This window comes from Danio rerio, chromosome 9, assembly GCF_049306965.1.
Source record: "Danio rerio strain Tuebingen ecotype United States chromosome 9, GRCz12tu, whole genome shotgun sequence".
Classification (NCBI taxonomy): domain Eukaryota; kingdom Metazoa; phylum Chordata; class Actinopteri; order Cypriniformes; family Danionidae; genus Danio; species Danio rerio.
Window position 1 is genome coordinate 43,352,377 of NC_133184.1, and position 20,121 is coordinate 43,372,497.

A 20,121-nucleotide genomic window follows, 5' to 3' on the forward strand; every position below is an offset into this window, starting at 1 on the left:
TTAGCTGTCCTTCTTCCATGAAACGATCTCCTAATAATCTCATATATAGCAGATCCTTGTATTCCTTCATTGACAGCACATTGTTAAAACCTGCCATTAAAATATTTTTTTTCCTCCCAAGTAGGCCTTTAATTTTCCACAGTTACACAACAGCTAGACAGTTGCTCCTGAAAAAAATGTCAAGAGCCATTTAATTGACAGATAAAAGACCTGCGTGCAATTTTGTTCTTTACACTTCATGATACCATAGCATGAGCCACAGCAGAAGCGAAGATGCAAGTTTGTAAGAGGCATATAAATAGGATGGTTGCTATGAGAAGTATTTTATGGCAGTTCCTTTGACTTGCATGGAAAAAAAAGGGAGGACATCCGCATCTGTTTCAGCTGATGTAAATGTGAGAGGTAGCTTCTTATTGAAAGTCAGAGAGCGAAAGAGCAAGGGAGGGTACGGAAGGCAATGGTGTCTACGCCAGATTACCAGCTGAAATCTGGGGGGATTCACTAAGGTGCTGACACAAATACTGTCGGGACTGAACATACACTGATGTTGGCTTAGTACATGGCCGAGGTTTGGATAAAAGAGCAGGGCCAGGTAGGTTTGTTTGGTGTATTTCCTAAATAATATTGTTTTCTTGTTCATGTTCATCTACTTATTGTATAATTTGCTTGTTGTAAAAGTTTTTTCTTCTTCTTTGATAAAAAGTGAAAGTAATCTCCTGCTTTAAGCTGTATGTGTTCTTCAAAATGTTGCCGCTTTGAAATTAGAATCATACACGAGTTCGATGTAATGTATATGCTCTAAGCTGTTGTAAGAAGAGACATGGTGTCTATTTTTTCTCCTGGTACATGCATTGCCGAATCTTAACTGCACACCGTGGCTTCGGGCCTCTCGAATGGTTTCAAGTGTTTACACACTTATGGACTCTCAGTCCTGTAGCTTATTACTGTATGTTCATTTGTATATCAGCAGTTTAGTTTTAGATTAAATAGGTGAAGGATTAAAGATGGACTACAGTAAAGATGAACTGCCAAGTGCAGTTTTGTTTCTTGTTCATTAAAAGATGAAGTTACATGGTGAAATAGCCAACAGGTTTTATTCAGAGTACATACTTCTTAAAGAAACTATTGTCTTTTAATGTTGGCAACACATTGTTGATCATGTTTGATAGTGCTTTTATCGAAAGTATTGCAACATTTTGTGTGATCTGTTGGTATGGAAATGCTTCTGAGGCCCAGAAGAGCTCACTGAGGAAGGTGGTAACAACAGCCAGCAAGTTGTTGGAAATAAAACTGAAGAGCATTGATAGTAAATACAAAGAAAGAGTACTAAATAAGGCTATCATGATTGCCAGTGATGATAGACATCCTTTATCATACATCTCACCATCAGGTCGTCGATATTGTGTTGCCAGATGTGTAAGAAATAGGAAAAAATTATCATTTATACCTCAAGCAATTAAATAATTCCTGATAGCAGCTGATGGCCAGAAGACTGGATATTTGCTTAGAGTAGGGTACCATGTTTTAATATGATTTATTTATATAAATGCTAAATGTGAAATGTCAGTTGTCGCTGTGAGTGTATGCTGCAAATGAAATTTCCATATGGGGAAAAATAAAGTTAACTAACTAACTATATGACAGCCATGAACCTCATGGTAAAAACTGTGATTAGTTACTTTACTAAAAAAAAAGAAAAAAAAGGAAGTAAACCCATTGCCTTAAAAGTGACAAGTTGTCTTTTCTCTAAAACCAAATGTTAGTTAATCTGTTGTAACTTGATACCTTTAAATTGGATTAATTTATAATTTTACAAATACATTGTTTACTTAAAGACACAGTTCAGACAAAAATGATCGTTTTACTCACTATTTACTCTCCCTCAACCTTTATGAGTTTCTTCTGGTGAACGCTTAAGACAGTATTTTGAAGAAAGCTGAAAACCTGTAACCTTTGACTTCCATAGTAGCAAAACAAAACAAATACTGAGGAAGTCAATGGTTAAAGGATTGCAACATTTTTCAAAATATCTTCTTTTGTGTTCAACATAATAAAGAAACTCCACAATTTTGGAACAAGTAAAAGGTGAGTAAATGATGTCAGCATTTTTAGTTTTGGGTGAACTTTCTCTTTAATAACTTTAATTGCAATGGTTTTATTCACTTTTAGTAAAGTCAACCAATTGCTTTTAAAGCATTAGGTTTACCGATTAAAACTTTAAGTAAAGCCAACTATTAGTTTTTTTTACAGTGCTACAGGCTTACAGTTATTACTAGATGATGACTAGTTTAAAACTGTCAGACCTTCAGATTGACATTAGAAGGTTTTGACTCAATTGACGTCTAACATACAAAGCAAGCAATCACAGTTCTACTCAATGTCTTGCTTAGGAGCGTGCAAATCTAAGGTCAACATTCCTACAATAACAGACTGCCGTGTGTTTTCATATACACTATGTGGCTAAAGTAAACACTGGGATGGCTTGTAAAGAGCCTGTGCTATGAACATCCATTAAAACCTTGTCATAAAATGTTGAGTTGATTCTTGTGAGCACTCATTAGCCTGATTTCTGTTACAGATTTGTGCAAAACTTTTGCAATATTTTGTCAGTGTTTTACATCCCTAATTATTACACAGGCTACGGTAGGTGACCTGTAAATACAAATATGGTAATTCTATTGCAGTCTTGAAAAATATACTTTTTCAAAAACAGCTTTTTACTAAATTTAAATTAAATAAATTTAAATATACATTTCTATGTATATTTAATTCAAATTGCAATTTAAATGTGTGCAATTTGCAGTCTGTGACACTGTTGTAAACAGTGACTTTCTTCTTCCTTCAAGGAGCTGACGGCTTTGTGTCCAGGCAGACTATTAAAGTACATGACATGTCTACACTACAGGATATCCTGTCAAATTTAACTTATGGCTGTGTTCACCTTAATATGTTTATCTAACAAAGATTTCATATTCCTTGGGTCTCCATACACAGCATGTATCTTATACACACCCCGTTCTTCTTGGAAATAGGAAATAGGTGAGTGACTTGACAAACCACCTGTGGGACACACTTTCTCCTCTCCTTATCTGTGGAGAAAAACAAGTAAATAATAGTAACAATTCTAAACAAACTCTCTTATGATTTGGTGTGCTTTGTTATCCTCACTTGTATGTCGCTTTGGATAAATTCTCTGCTAAATGAATAAATGTATATAGTTAAATTAAATTGGTCACAAATGTGTTGTTGTCCAAATGCTATTCCTTACTATCCTGTCATTTTCTTTTGTAAATTGCAGTGTAATGACTACAGATGCAAATGCACATTATTTGTCTTATTATATTATATTATATTATATTATATTATATTATATTATATTATATTATATTATATTATATTATATTATATTATATTATAATAAATTATATTATATTATATTTATTATATTTTATTATATTTATTATATTATATTATATTATATTATATTATATTATATTATATTATCAAAAAACCTGTACTATTTCTTACATGCCATAGCAAATCATGGTCTTCATTCTATGTTTTTGTGACGCTTTTTGAAAGCAATCTGTCAAGAGTGCTGGCATTCACTTGTTTGTTGGACTTTTCTGAGATTGGATTTTGGGATTACAGTATCCTTTCTCTTTAGGCATGCTGGTTTATATTCAGCTTGTGTCTGTCACCCTTCACCTTCTAATCCATTTTTCTCTGTCAAAGCCAAAAGCTGAAAGTAATTCTGCGTGAATTTCACATCTGTGCCCTTGTTGTTTTCTATAAAACAAACTACAAAAAAAAAAAAAAAAAATCATATTGTTCTGCAGATAAGGTTATTGGGATGGATATTGACTGTATTTGTTAAATAGTCCAAACTGTAAGTATTGCTTGTATAATCCACTTCAATCTCTCTGTTTTTTTTTTTTTTTGTCACAGAGCCCAGTCAGGACCATCGTGGTAACCTTGGTGTCCCTATGGATGTCAGCAGTCCCATCACATCTGATGAGGAGTATCTCAGTCCACTGGAAGAGAGCATGGACTTCTCCTCCTACAGGGGACCGGAGCCAAGAAAGATCGTGGACACTCGATTTAAGGAGCCTCCAGCCTTTCTGGTATTTAAGAAAAAAACAAACGTGTTAAAAATAATATTTTAGAATCTATCATTGACCAGTTTTACAAACACATTATATTCCCAGTAAAGAAACTTCATGTTGAAGTTGAGCCTTGATTCCAGAATATATCCTAAATAACAGGGGTGTCCAAGCTCGGTCCTGGAGGGCCGATGTCCTGCAAAGTTTACTTGAAACCCTAATCAGACACACCTGGGCTAGCTAATCAAGCTCTTACTAAGCTTTCTACAAACATTCCTGCAGGTGTGTTGAGTAAGGTTGGAGCTAAAATCTGCAGGACACCAGCCCTCCAGGACCGAGTTTGGACACCCCTGCTCTATAAAGAATGACATTTTCATTTAATGAAACATTTAATTTATGTATTTTGAATAAGCTAAGGATGTGTTCACACTTGGCAGATTTGGTTTGATTAAAACAAACTCTTTTGTGATTGCTTTGTTATTGTTTTTCAGTTGAATTAGTGTGAGTAATGCCATCTGAACCTTAATGTGCAACAAAAAGAGCAGATCAAAATCTCTGAAAGCTTGGGCATTTGTCCCATTCCAAACAAACTGTGGTGCGGTTCAACTGAAATATGTAAACAACAAAAACCAAAGTAAGGTGGACAGTTTGACCAAAATTCTATTTCATTCATTCATTCATTTTCCTTTGGCTTACTCTATTTTTGGAGGTCACCACAGCGGAATGAACCACCAACTATTCCAGCATATGTTTTACGCAGTGGATTACCTTCCAGCCGCAACCTAGCACTGGGAAACACCCATACACACTCATTCAAACACATACACTATGGGCAATTTAGTTTATTCCCCGAGGAAACCCATGCCAACATGGGTAGAACATGCAAACTTCACACAGAAATGCCAAGTGGTCTAGCCGGGACTTGAACCAGTGACCTTGCTGTAAGGCGACAGTGCTAACCACTGAACAACCATTATGCCCTAATTCTATTTCACTGTATGAGTAAATGAATTTCACGGTAACAATATATTTCACAATATAGTCATTTAAAAAGTTAGTTATTCCAGAAAAATAATGAAAAGGATAATAATAAAAAAAGTTATTCTGTACTCGCTATTTTAAGTTTACTATGAGTGCTCCAGTCAGCACTTCCCTATCTGGCCCCTTTACAAATTTGATATGTTCTTACATTGATGCAATTTTACATACGTTACTACAAACATTAATGCAGATGCAGCAAACATGTTTAGCACAGAACACAGCACTGCTTTGGATGTTTTGTTAATTCTATCACAAAATGTACAAAATAAAAGCTCATTATTTTCCCAGTGATGGGTTACGGCTGCAAGGGCAACCGCTGCCTAAAACATGTGCTGGATAAGTTGGCGGTTCATTCTGCTGTGGCAACCTCAGATAAATAAAGGGACTAAACCGAAAAGAAAATGAATGAATAAATGAATGAACAAGCCTATTATTTTGTGTTTTCATGTTATTTAAAATGAATTATGTGAACACAAAGCAACTAAATGTATAATTTTGTTTTTGCTTTGCATGAAAAAAACTAAGCGAACCAAACTACCAAGCACAGCCTAAAATGATGATTATTCCTTTAACTGGCAGTGCATTTGCCTGCTTGTTCTTTCATTCATATGCAATCATTAAACTCAAAAATCTAAAATTTGCTTAAATTGGTGTAAGAAACACAAATGAATGGAATAAACTGGTCAACATTGAAGGCTTATTCGAGTGTGTTTTACTGTTGGAAAACTGTTGTTAATTAATCTTCTCTATATTTTTGTGCATAAAAAGTAAGTCACATTGACCTGCATTTTGTTTGTATATTATAAAAATGACCCTCTATACATTTACCAAAAATAACAGGCTGTTATTGGAGACCAAAGCGTAATAGAGGGTCAGGAGGTGACCATGTCTGTTCTAGTGACCGGACAACCTAAACCTATGCTTTACTGGTATGTTTATCACTTTGTATCTTTACAATTGTTTGTTTAGACCAAATAACTCTTTCATATATATTAAAACAGCATTGACTGTATGCTCATTTCCATAACAGGCTGAGAGACAGAGTGACCATTAAAACCGGAACACGGCATATCGTCCAAGAGACAGAGGAGGGCAACTTTGAAATGATAATTAAATCAGCACAGAGGTCAGACACCGGTGTTTACACCTGCAAGATCATCAATGAATATGGAACTAAGCAATGTGAAGGCAAACTGGAGGTGAAAGGTAAAGGCCTCAGCTTGTCATGCATGGTTTGTGGTGGTTTATAGTTAATCATATGCGTGATAAATGTAATATATTACAAACTTAAGTCACTTTTAATCTTTTTTTTACCTAAAAATATTTTATTTTAGATTTTAAACGTTAAACTGTATATTATTTTATTAATCAACACTGTATATCACTGTAAAGGCAAAGTAGTAAACTAATATAGTAATAGTAATAAAATATTAATACATTAGGTAATAAATTATAGGTGGTGGCACAGTGCATAGCGTTGTCGTTTTAGAGCAAGAAAGTCGCTGGTTCGAGCCTTGGCTGGGTCAGTTGGCATTTCTGTGTGGAGTTTGCATGTTCTCCCCGTTCTCTCCGGGTGCTCCGGTTCCCCCACAGTCCAAAGACATGCACTATAATAATAATAATAATTGAATAAACTAAATTGGCCATAATGTATGAGTGTGTGTGTGAATGTGAGAGTGTATGGGTGTTTGCCAGTACTGGGTTGTGGCTGGAAGGTCATCCGCTGAGTAAAACATGCTGGAATAGTTGGCGATTCATTCTGCTTTGGTGACCCCTGAAAAATAAGAGACTAAGCAGAAGGAAAATGAATGAATAGCTAAATAGCTAAATAATGAATGAATGAATGGCTAGACATCTATGGTTTGTCATCTATAGTTTGTGGTGGTTAAAGCAATCTTACGCATGAAATATTATAGAGACCAAAGTTGCCTTCAAAATGATGCACTATAAACTGTGCATTTATCAGAGATATGAAAGCTTCGACCGTTGAGTGCATGAATTGACCAACTTTCCACACTTTCTTTGATTCATTTGGTGGAATAACAATCAAAATTATTTCTAAACATTTTTCTGAACCTTTTAAATTTAACCTAAAAAATCTACTAAGTCCAGAGAAACTGAGAATTTTCAAGTGCTCTCTTAATTTTATTCCATAGCTGTGAACAGTTGAAATATTAGTCAAAAATATCAGCCCCACTAATAAAAAAATATTTACCAAGTGCTGTTTATTGTTATAAGTGTTTTTTTTTCTCATATTTTTAAACACAAAGTTTTAATAACTAATTTCTAATTGCTTCATTGTTTTGTTCTTGTTCTTTTTTAATGAGTGCAAACTATTTTAGTTATTTTGGAAGATTTAAAGGTTTTCTATGTTAATTAGGTTAAATAGGAAAGTCACTTAACAACATTGATTTGCTCTGTAGCCAATCAAAAATAAATATTAATTCCTTAAGGGGGCTAATAATATAGACCTTAAGTTGCATTTTAGGGGAAGTTTATTTATAAACTTATATCGAGAGGATCATGTGCTTATGATTGAACACAGCTGGTCCTGCATTATCCAATTCATGATTCACCAATCAGACAATTCTTAAGTCACCATAAATAACTTAAGTTCCGTACAACAGCCATCTTCGTTTTGAAAATCCCCCCTTCTGCCCCTACTCCTTCTCCTTTTCTAAATGGGTGGCATGGTGGCCCAGTGGTTAGCACTGTTGCCTCACAGCAAGAACACAACTGATTACACAAGTCCTTACCAACCCATTCAATGTTTCTGTGTGAAGTTTACATGTTCTCCCCGTGCGCGCATGGGTTCTCCCAGGGCCCCCGGTTTCCTCCCACCATCCAAAAACATGCATCTTAAATTAATTGGCTAATCCAAATCGGCACCATAGACATGCTCCTAGTAAGTAGCTATCTCATCATAGCAATCCCTATTTGTTCATTTGCTACAACAGAAGGGGAGTTCTCAAGATCTACCTGAGCTCCCCTCTCGCCCTGCAACAAGAGTGAACGCTGGGCTCGAGGATCTTATGAGCTCAGAGCTGTTTCCCGGGACAGCATGCCAAACACGTTTAATAATCAATCATCAGCTAAGAGCGAACTCTTGAAAGAAATTGAAACATGTTTTAGTTTTAAATGTCTGAAAGAGGCAAAATATAGAGTCTCAGATCAGGCAGTTTTGAATTCTGGGTACAATTGTAAGCTAATCCATACTGAGCCATGAACGGATTATGCTGACAGACAGCGTATTAGCGTTTTCGTCTAATATTTCAGCTCTGCTGTACAACACAAGCTATTAGCAGACCATGTTTCCTATATCTTCAGCAGATTAAACACATACAAAGACTTTAATCTTCTCTGTATTTCCTCATTTGTTTTTTATCCTACATCACTCTTTGGTTAACCCTTAATTTTGTTTCCCTCCAGCTCGTCCAGTAGAGCCAGGTCTGGCCATCATTCGGCCAGTGAGGGACGTGATGGTGAAGGCAGGGGAGACCGCTCTGTTTGAGTGTCATGTGATCGGCCCGCAGGACACAGATGTTGACTGGCTGTCAGATGGGAAACTCATCCAGCCTGCTTTGTTGAACTGCAAGATGCATTTTGATGGGAAAAGGTGCAGGCTGCTTCTAAACTCTGTACATGAGGATGACAGTGGAACGTACACCTGCAAACTGAGCACAGCTAAAGGTATCAGTCCACAAATTACTTCAATATCAGTCAAGTGGGGGTCGGGACCCAGCGAGGGGTCGCGGGACAATGAAGGGGGGTCGCCTGGTGATTTTCAAAAATCAATTAATTTTTATTAAACCTTAAGACTTACTGTATTTTATCAATAACCTACTGAAGAGAAAGAATAGTCGTTTATAGTTACTAACAACTATATAGTTACTATAGTAGCTTATAGTTACTAGTTCTATTGGATTGCGACTTCTCGGGTAATTACATTATACTGAAGGCACAGCAATACTGTCACATTTTGTAACACCAGGTTAAACTTTCTAGCCCATTTACAGCACTGACATACATAAAAAAAAAAAAAACAAAGAATAGACTTGGGTCTATTGGTGTGTGTGTGTGCGTCATTGCATACAAGGTTTCTGTATTTATAACCACCACCTCAGAGAATATTGGGGGTCACGAGTCACTGGCATTGTCATTTTGGGGGTCGCGGGCTGAAAAGTTTGGGAACCCCTGACCTACAACTCTGCATATTATTTTACTGTTAGTTCACCCTGTTATTAGTTAATCACTCTTGTTGTTCCAATCCACTGAGACCTTCCTTCATTTTCGGAACACAAATGAAGATATTTTAGATGAAATCAGAGAGCTCTCGGATCCTCTTGAAAGTTACATTAGCTGTGTCTCATTTCAGAGGCTGAATCCTCCGAAGGATGCATTCGAAGTGCGTTATGGCATCACAGCGCGTCTAATTTTTTTTTTTTAATTTGAAGGCTCCTTCAAATGCAGCCTCAAAATGCATCCTTTGTTTCCCAGGTAATGAAAGACACAACCTGTGGATCCTTTGCGCCGTCGAACGTCCCAAGATTCATTGTGCCCTGATAACGGCAGGATACTTTTAAAAGAAAACTTCAAATTAAATGTTTAAATTGGGTTTTATTTTAATTTGATATTTAAACACATATTAAAAAACAAAAAGAGTATAACATGTCATACTAAAAAGTGATTTTATAAACAGTTTTCATTTTTATGTGTACATGTATGGATCAAAGGAATTATATTTCCAGCTTCCGTAAACTTTGCTTTGCCTTCAGACTGCTTCAAATAAGTTTTAAAATCACTTTAAAAAAAGTCATTTCAAATATTATTACTGCTTATTAACGTCAGCTGTTATGGTTGCCTGGTGACAAGATCTGTCCTCTGTATGCTACATCGTCTCATTTCCAAATGCTCGGTTTGGCTTGTGTGGACTTCGAAGGGCTCACCTTTGAAGTCTGCGTCGGAAATGAGACAAGGCTACTGTCAAAACCTCTCATGTGATTTTAGCAGATCAACTGTTATCATACGAAGCTCCAAGAATACTTTTGTGCGGCAGAAACTGTAAATATGACTCCCTATATATTTTCTCTTGCGTCAGGGTGCACATTTACTATGGGCATTACATTATTGGCATTAGAGCCATAAGCGTGACACAAGTTTGTTTTTTGTTCGTAGTGAATGCACAATCGAATCTGATGCGGGAGACAATGGCAAGTAAAGATGTTTGTACCAGGGTTCCCATGCTTCTTGGAAGTATTTGAATTTCAGACATGAATTCAAGGACTGGAAAGGACTTTAAAACTAACATAGGTGCTTGAATTAAATTTGAAATAAAATTTGTTCATGGTATAAATTGTACTGCGCCTCCCTCAAAAAAGAATGAAAAACTGAAAAAAATCTTATTTTAAAGATCTTAAATTTGAATAGGCATAGCGTTTGAATATTACCAGTATTAAATTCAACTAATTTTATTAAAGTTCTTCGAACATGACTGTTTAAAATCTTACATTTAAAAAAAATTACTAATATTTAATGTAAACATTAAGTGCAACATTAAGTAAAATGTTAAGTACAGTAAAGACCTTCATGGCGCTACATATATTACAATGGTGCTTGATTTAAAATTAATGGTGCTTTAAAAAGTCCTTGAATCTGGTGTCCATGAAAGTGTGGAAACCCTGTTGTACAGTTTTTTGGAGCACAAAAGGGATCTTTGAGCTTTATATGATTATTACAGTCGAACTACTAAAGTCACATGAACTATTTAGACACTGCTTTTGGTTCCTTTTCTGGACTTTGAATGTCTTGAAACATTGCTGTCTATTGAGGATAAGAGAGCTCCAGCATTTCATCTTAAAATATCTTAATTTGTGTTCCAAAGATGAACAAAGGTCTCAGGGGAGTGAAATGACGTAAGGGTGAGAAATTATTAACATAATTTACATTTTTAGATGAACTAAGCCTTTAGCATTGGAAACAATCGTCTAAAATGTATTTTCAGGCTGACCTTCACAGTTTGAGCAGCACACTTCAGAATAGGCTGTTGTCCTCTAAAGTTTCAGAAAGATGAAAATGAATCACTGTCATGTTGTTTAAATCCTGCATGACTGACGTTCTTCTGCTGAACACTCACAAACAAACATTTTGAGGAATATTTCATCTGGTTGTGTAAACTACCTGACAAAAGTCTTGTCGTCGATCCCAGTTGTAAGAGCACGAAATAGTAACTTGACTTCTAGCTGATCATGTGGAAAAGTGGCAGAAGGTAGATTTTTCTGATGAATCATCTGTTGAACTGCATCCCAATAATTACAAATACTGCAGAAGACCTATTGGAACCCGCATGGACCCAAGATTCTCACAGCTACAGTCAAGTTTGGTGAAGGAAAATTCATGGTTTGGGGTTGCTTTCAGTATGGGGCATGCAGGAGATCTGCAGAGTGGATGGCAACATCAACAGCCTGAGGTATCAAGACATTTGTGCTGCCCATTACATTACAAACTACAGGTGTGGGAAAATTCTTCAGCAGGATAGTGCTCCTTCTCATACTTCAGCCTCCACATCAAAGTTCCTGAAAGCGAAGAAGGTCAAGGTATTGTAGGATTGGCCAGCCCAGTCACCAGACATAAACAATATTGAGCATGTCTGGGGTAAGATGGAGGAGGAGGCATTGAAGATGACTCCAAAGCTTGATGAACTCTGGGAGTCTATACTGTACATTATTTCTGTTAAGTGACAAGACTTTTGTCTAAGCAAAGTCAGACCTTACTGTCCTAGTTAAATAATTAAAAAACAAGACATGATCATATTGTATTTTGGTAAAATAATCATAATCTAGAGGCCTTTGCCTTTCGTATAAGCCACTTCTGATACCAAATGATCAACAAGAGGTCACGTTAGTATTTGTTGTTCCTAAAACTTGGATAGGTGATAAGAATTTTGTCAAGTAGTGTACACTTTGTGAAAGTCAGTGTGGTCTCAAACAGCATGCATTGACACCTAGACATTTTTCAAACTATATATGGAACAAAGTGAGTAACGTCTGTAAATGACAGAATAAACTATCCCTGTTTTTGAGAGAAATACTTTAGTGTGAACTAAGCTATTTCATGTTGCAGTAACATCATGTCGATAAATTCTTTTGACAAAAGGTTTCATGACATGATAAACACTGATTGCATGACCCTTGTTAAACTGTCTCGTTTACCTCTTATGTCATGTGATTTACAGAGGAACTGACCTCCAGTGCCAAGCTAAAAGTCATAGCATCCATAGAGCCCCTTTTCACTCGTAAGCTGGATGTGCTGGAAGTTATCGAGGGTCGTAATGCACGATTTGACTGCAAGGTCAGCGGGACGCCGCCGCCTCAAGTCATATGGAGCCACTTCGGTATGAGTCTAATTCCCCAGAGTGCTGTACTGTAAAGTAATATCAAGATGGTTGGGTCATTTGTATGTCATGACTCATGTCTTCAAACAGATCGTCCGCTCGAGGAAAACGAAGATATCAGGATCTTAAAAGAAGGAGGACGGCACTCATTAATCATCTCTCATGTTAGTAATGAAGATGAGGGCCTCTACACGGTTGCAGCGCGAAACTCACACGGGGAAGACGAATGTGCAGCGGAGCTCTATGTGCAGGAGCCCAGACCAGCAATATCTTCTCAAATGTATGTCTTTTTGCTTCTCTTGATTTTTCCTCTTTTTTTTAAATTTGTATTTATTATTTTTCTATAACATATAAATGTGGGTGTACTAGATTTTGAACTGTTATCATAAGTTATTTTGTTAGATAAGCTCCAGATATGGCTTCAGTACTGACTAATCTAATGTACTGTATATGCACAAATATAATCTTGCATAGCTTCCTATTAAAAATTAATTTAAAAGAGATTTGTGAGGGGTGTACTGTATTTGCTGAGCACTGTATAAGACTCCAAGGTATAAACTTAGAATTGTGAGATTTAAACTTTTTTCTAACAACAAAATACTTAACATTGGAATTTCTAATACTTGATCAAATTGTATTTTTTTTTTCAAAATCCTGACTTATTTTATTTTTTGTTTAATTCACACATTTTCTTCTCAGAATTGATATCTTATCACAAAATTTCAGAAAAGTCAGATGAAAATCCATATTACTGAAAATCGATAGTGGCTGTCAAACCCTCAAAAATGCAAGTGGTGCTCGCTGCAGAGCCATTTGGGCGAGCTGAGCTCCAGCGAGGGGGAGCTTGAGCTTGAGCTTGAGCTCCACCTTTTTTGCACTTCTACGAGTGATGTCACTGGGGGTAGGGTTAGGGGTGGGGTTGGTGTACGCATTAAAACAGCTTACAGGAGGCAGAACGAGAGCTCATGCTCCCCCTCGCTGGAGCTCAGCTCTGCTCAAATGGCTCTGCAGCGAGCACCCTCTCCAAAAATGCCATAATGTCATTTAGGTCATATTCCAAATCCTAAGAACTACAATGGACCCTTTTAACAAGACTGTCATGATGTATTTAACGGTCATCATCATCCTAAATCCTTGCAACTTTTTAATATTTAGATTTTTTAAAACATATGTATATTTGTATGTGTTCATGTACTCTTATCATTTTTGCATCAAAATACAAAAGTATTAATAGCCGCTTATGCGAGGTGTTTCTAATGCAGCGTCTATAGACAGGGCAGTAAATTTGACCATTTTCTCTTTCTGGTTGCCGTGATCAGTCTCACACATTTTTTTCTTTTCTGAAAGTCTTGATAACACCATCATAAAGTTTAAATTTCAATCTTTCAGCAAAAAGGATTGTTAAAAAAATGATTTGTTGCACTCACTCATTCACTGCGCTATAAGTTTACCCAACTGTGACGACTTCTGCTACTGAGAAACCCAGAAATGTGAAAAGGGTCCATAAGCATTAAAAGGTTTTGTGCAAGAAAATAAATTTTAAGATTGCTTTGAGATGATTAATTTCATTTTTTACAACATGGTCATGTTCTTTAATTCGTGAGGATGTTGTTGTTTTACCAGAGCGAAGCTGGAAAAAATGCCTTCCATTCCCGAAGAACCCGAAGTTCCTGAAAATGAGATTGAGCGTTTCACCATGCCTGACTTCGTAAAGCCGCTTTATGATATGGATGTAGTGGAGGGCAGAGAGGCTGTGCTCAGGTGCAAAGTGGCCGGCTTGCCGTACCCCACCATAACATGGTTTCACAATGGCAAGAGAATTGACAGCACGGAGGACAGAAAGATGACACAGTGTAAGTTAGCTAAAACCATAATTCAATTCTCCTACAGTACTGAGCCGTTCCAGAAAGCAGCCCCTATGGAAATGAATAGCCTGGGTAAGGAGAATAACAGGAATATAAAACCTTTGTTATTTTTATTGTCTCTTCTGCAGTCAGAGATGTTCACAGCCTGGTGGTCCGCTGTGTTTGTCATGCTCACGGAGGGGTTTACAAGTGTGTCATATCCAATAAAGTGGGCAAGGCCACCTGCTATTCTCATCTTTACGTGACAGGTGAGTTTAATATCTTCATAAGTTTTGGTTATGTCAGCTTATATGTGTTTAAAAAGAGCAACTTAAAGTAAAAAAAGAAAAGATTTATATGTAATCATCACTGGGAAATGTAAAAAATTAATGGCCATAATATTCACACAAGAAATTTTATAACATGTGGCATATTAGTAAGAGTACTATATTATTTCCCATAATAAATCTCACAATAAACAATAAAACAAATAAAATAAATATAATAAAAAAAAGAGTTTCTACAGGAGAAAAAATATTACCAGACATACTGTGAAAAATCTTTGAAAAACGAAATACAGTTATGAATATATTATTTTCCTTTTTAATAATTTTTCAAAGTATGATTTTTTTTCTATGGGCTAATCATTTTGACTTCAAAATTTGGAATATAATGGATATTACATTCATCAGTTATAAACTGTAGGAAAAAATTTAATCCTCCCCAGTAATCATGCAAAATTCTTTGGTCAAAAGGTGTGTTTTGGATTTCTCTTTGAGTATCTCTCAGAGGATAATTTAGCTGCTAGCTTGGCATCCTATAGCCACGGCTTATTTCAGATCTTTTCCATATCCCAGACTGTTCAAAATAATACAGCAATTTATTTTAAGGCTGAAGCATATGCATGCGTGCGTGAGAAGTGATGAGAGACTCCTCTGGCATCAACTAAATATTCTGACTGACACTTTTGCCGTTTTAGACATCCTTCCTGACCCTCCAGATGGTGCCCCAGTCGTTGAGTCCATCACTGGCAAGACTATCACGCTAAGCTGGAAGAAACCCAAAAGACTGGATCCGTCCATTGGTATTATTATACATGTTATTTATGAATATATTTCAGTTAAATTGGAAACTGGTCTTGTACTGTAGTCTGTCTCATTTGTAGTTCACCAAAGAAAAGTTTTTATTTGTCACTGGCTTCTAAAGAAAATAGTTATTCTAATGGAGTCTCAGATGTTTCTCCTAAAATATTTTAGGGAAAATTAAAACAGACACATGACCCATACACTGTAAATATATATATATTTTCTTATTTCTAGTCCAAATATTTAAAAATTCTTGAAACAAGAATCATTTCTTGTTTTTAGAAATAAAATGTCAAAATTAAGCGAGTTTTCCTTAATGAGGTAATGCAAATTTCCAATGAGGTAAGCTAAATAAGTTTATTTCAAAGCAAAAACTAGATTATTTTGCTTACCAAATTGTCAGATTATATTGGCTTGTTTTAAGGCAAAAACTCTTTGTTATAAGACTTTATTAGAATAAAACAAAGATTTACATTTTACTAAAAACACATACCTAAAAATCTGGGCATCAATCCTCCCCTTAGGCTTTGTTTAATTGTTTGGCTATTGTTAAGTGTTGGTTAGTAAATAACTTTCTGCAACTGAATTACGACAAGTGCGAATTCATAGCTTTTGTTTAAAAAGGTTCGGATTCTAATGGCAATCTGTCATTGCTTCCTGGAAAAATACATTCCTCTGTAAAAAGTCTTGGTGTCATCTTTGACTCTGAGCTTAAATTTGATCTGCAAATAAATGCGGTTGTCAAAAATAGTTTGTTCTATTTTAGACATAATGCCAAGCTGAAGTCTGTCCTCTCTTTCAGTGACTTGGAGAGGGCAGTTCATGCTTTCATCTCTTCTCGTCTGGATTTTTGCAATGCATTGTATCTGGGTGTGAGTCAGGCCTCTCTCTCACGACTGCAGCTGGTCCAGAACGCAGCTGCCAGTCTTACATTACACCTGTACTGTTTTCTCTACACTAGCTGCCAATCCAGTTTAGAATTCAGTACAAAGTACTACTGTATGTTTTTAAATCCCTCCATGGCCTGACCCCAGAGTATATTTCTGAGCTAATTAATATACACCAACCTGTGAGATCTCTTCGCTCTAAGGATCGTCTCTATTTGACAGTTCCACAATCACACTTAAAATGTTGAGGTGATAGAGCTTTTTTCAGTAGCAGCTCCAAGACTCTGGAACGGTCTTCCACTTTCCTTAGGAACAGCTCCATCTTTTGAGTCTTTATTTTCTTTAGCTTTTAATCATGGTTTGGTTTTGTGTATATTTGCATGTGTTTTTATGTGTTTTATGTACAGCATTTTGGTACCCATTTGTTGAAAGTGCTCTAGAAATAAATTGAGTTGAGTTGAGAGTTGAGTTACACTGTAAATGATGTAAAGTAACCAATTACAAATACTCAAATTACTGTAATTAAGTAGTTTTTCTCAGGAATTGTAATTTACTGAGTAGTTTTAAAAATGTGTACTTTTACTTTCCCTTGAGTACATTTTTAGTGCTGTATCGGTCACTACTTTATTTTTTCTTGTCGATGGGGATTAGAAAAATCAGTCCTGGGAGTCCAACCAAATCACACATAGAAGGTAAATCGCATCATAATGAACTACCTCAAGTGATGGGCAATTTACAATTGCAGCAAACTGTTTAAAAGTATTTAAAGTGTCCAGAAAGATGTCCAAAGTCTTTACACGCATTGACCCAGAGACTGTTTAGATGCATGTAACTGATGAGAAGATGATGGATGTTTACTGTATGATGACTGAAATGGCCTTAAACACCCAGCAGGCACAAGACGTCAACATGATGTCAGATTGATTTTGTACCCAAACGTTAATAATTCAATGGGTCTAATAATTCTGACTTCAACTGTATATTAAATAGAATATACATTGACATATATAAACACATTATATAAAATTATAGCTTATATATTTGAACATATATACACATTTGTGATTCCAATGGTTGTAAAAAAAAAATTAAGTGGCCATATTTTGAAGTATATTTTGGGAATAAGACATTTTATTCATGTGAAATGTGAATATAAACTTATATGCCATATATTTATGTTTAATTTACATATTGCTTATTTACATATACATTTTTAGACACTGGAATTACAAATATGTACATACTTGCACAAATATATTAGATAGAATTACACATATGGACAAACAGTATATGAACACATTATATAAAATCATAGGTAATATATTGGAACATATATTTGCATGAAAGTATATGTTTCATATGATATTTTATTTATTCATTCATTCATTTTCTTGTGGGCTTAGTCCCTTTATTAATCCAGGGTCGCCACAGCGGAATAAACCGCCAACTTATCCAGCAATTTTTTACGCTGTGGATGCCCTTCCAGCCACAACCCATCTCTGGGAAACATACACACACACAAACACACACAAACACACACACACACACACACACACACACACACACACACACTCATACACTACGAAAAATTTAGCCTACCCAATTCACCTGTACCACATGTCTTTGGACTGTGGGGGAAACCGGAGCACCCGGAGGAAACCCACACGAACGCAGGGAGAACATGCAAACTCCACACAGAAATGCCAACTGAGCCGGCCGAGGTTCGACCCAGCGACCTTCTTGCTGTGAGGCAAACGTGCTACCCACTACGCCACTGCGTCGCCCCATTTTATTTATGTGAAATCCAAATATGAACATGAATACGTCATACATTTATACTTAATTTGTATTTATTGCCAAATATCAGATTTCTATATGGGATAAATCATTTGGAATTTCTCTAATTATTAAAATGATGTTCAATAAGGTCATCAAAAATCCACAGCAAAATATAAAAGTGATTAGATGTCCTTTTTGTTTGTGTGTGTTTAGGTTTCCCAGTACAGGGTTGCAGCAGGGAGGGCATCCGCTGCGTAAAACATATGCTGGAATAGTTGGCGGTTCATTCCGCTGTGGCGACCCCTGATAAATAAGCCTAAAGAAAATGCATAGATGAATGTGTGTGTTTAGCATTAAAACTTAACTCCAAAAAATCGTATTTATGTTTCCAGACCCCAGCTCCCTGATGTATGCCATTCAGCAACAGGCCCTGGGGTCGATCCAGTGGACCATCATCGCTTCTTGCCTGAAACAGACCACCTATACCATCAGCAATCTGTCTAAAGGTGTCCGCTACGCCTTCAGGGTGCTATCAATCACCAGCAAGGCCTTTAGCAAGCCGTCGCCTGCCACCGAGCCAATGCAGCTGCTAGATAGAGGTACGGCTGAGCAGACAAGGACAGCCACAGTCAGACGGGTCAATGAGATGTATGAGTTACTTCAGGACACTGGCTTTTATCTCTCTGTCTGCAGGTCCGTACGTCCAGGAGGCTCCGGTAATCATTGACAAGCCAGATATCGTGTATATGGTGGAGAAGCAGCCCTTGAGCATCACAGTCACTCTCAACCACGTCAACGCATCGGTCACATGGAAGAGGTATTTTGCAGTTTAATTACATTGACTAATTTTTAAACTGATGATTATTGATGAAGGTGTTGAATAAATATATTTTAAAGTGACAAAAATATATTTTATAATATTTTAAAGTGTCAAAAATTAATTTGTTCAAACTTTTAAAACTCCTCCCCCAGATAATTTGCATTTCTCGCTTATTGAGTTCTTACTAACACATCCCTGCACTGTCATGGTAGAGGGTGGGGGCAAAGAAGCAATGACTGGGTATTTGCTAATAATAAAATAAAAAGGCAACAAAAATACCCCAAGGGGAAAACATCAGAGCCCCTATTATGCATTTATAAAGATTATATTTTGTTTTAGATGTCTGAAACAGTCTGATATGCATGCAAGGTCAAAAAAATGTTCATTGTCTTTTAATATGCATTTAGTTTTACCTAATTATCCCAATGACTCCCATTTGATTCGTTCAGCGATTCATTTGTTCCCAAACCACTCCTTAGCGTGATGCTAGTCTGAGCTGAATGGTCCGATGACTATTGTTATTGGTCGACTGCGTTCAGCGTGAGACAGAGAGAAATGCCCATCACGGCTTATCAACATTGTTGAAGTAGTCCGAGTGTGTGTGTGAGCCCAATGTAGGAGTGCTTTAAAGCAATGCAGTTAGACGCCAGCATGTTGTTTTATTTTTAACCATGACACACATTCAGTATTAATCCACACAGTGACAAAAGCTGAATGTTTTTGAAACTTAACCACCGCACATGTGTAGGAACAGCTGATGGTGGCCATAGCAATAACACACAGCAGTGGATCGCGAGCTCACAAATGCATTTAAATCCGTAAACAAAGCGGCACGCGTTGCGTTTGCAACATGGTTTTAGATGCGATATGAGAATATAAAGAGTTAACCAGATACAGTACAAGCAGTTACAAGTAACAAAACACAATTAAATAAATAATTTGCAACCTAGAGAAAACACGGAGGTGACCATTTTAATCACGCTTAAGTTACTTACACTTGTGAAATGGAGGAAGAAACTGATCAATGAACTGTGTACTGATAAAGTTCATGTCAAGCTCTGACAAAGCCCCATACATAGTCTTTTGTCATCCTTCCTTTAACAAACGGCAGACGAATCCCCCATTTTAAGCATGTAGATTGCTGAAGCACTTGTCAGAAAAATGACGGGAAC

General features: G+C 36.5%; 1 protein-coding gene across 10 annotated transcripts in view; it reads left to right on the plus strand.

The window, feature by feature from the left end:
* spegb (striated muscle enriched protein kinase b) overlaps positions 1-20,121 on the plus strand; it is a 164,345-nt gene that overhangs the window by 105,917 nt on the left and 38,307 nt on the right. For 9 of the 10 annotated variants that reach the window (XM_073913014.1, XM_009304895.4, XM_021479006.3 and 6 more), the window contains 11 exons: positions 3,949-4,124; positions 5,985-6,073; positions 6,175-6,350; positions 8,574-8,834; positions 12,376-12,534; positions 12,625-12,814; positions 14,158-14,387; positions 14,528-14,647; positions 15,358-15,462; positions 18,522-18,728; positions 18,823-18,946. In XM_073913014.1, the coding sequence (XP_073769115.1) occupies positions 3,949-4,124; positions 5,985-6,073; positions 6,175-6,350; positions 8,574-8,834; positions 12,376-12,534; positions 12,625-12,814; positions 14,158-14,387; positions 14,528-14,647; positions 15,358-15,462; positions 18,522-18,728; positions 18,823-18,946 (1,837 nt within the window). Of the gene's footprint in view, positions 1-246; positions 593-3,948; positions 4,125-5,984; positions 6,074-6,174; positions 6,351-8,573; positions 8,835-12,375; positions 12,535-12,624; positions 12,815-14,157; positions 14,388-14,527; positions 14,648-15,357; positions 15,463-18,521; positions 18,729-18,822; positions 18,947-20,121 lie in introns of those variants that run through there. The other variant, XM_073913015.1, reaches the window with a different exon arrangement.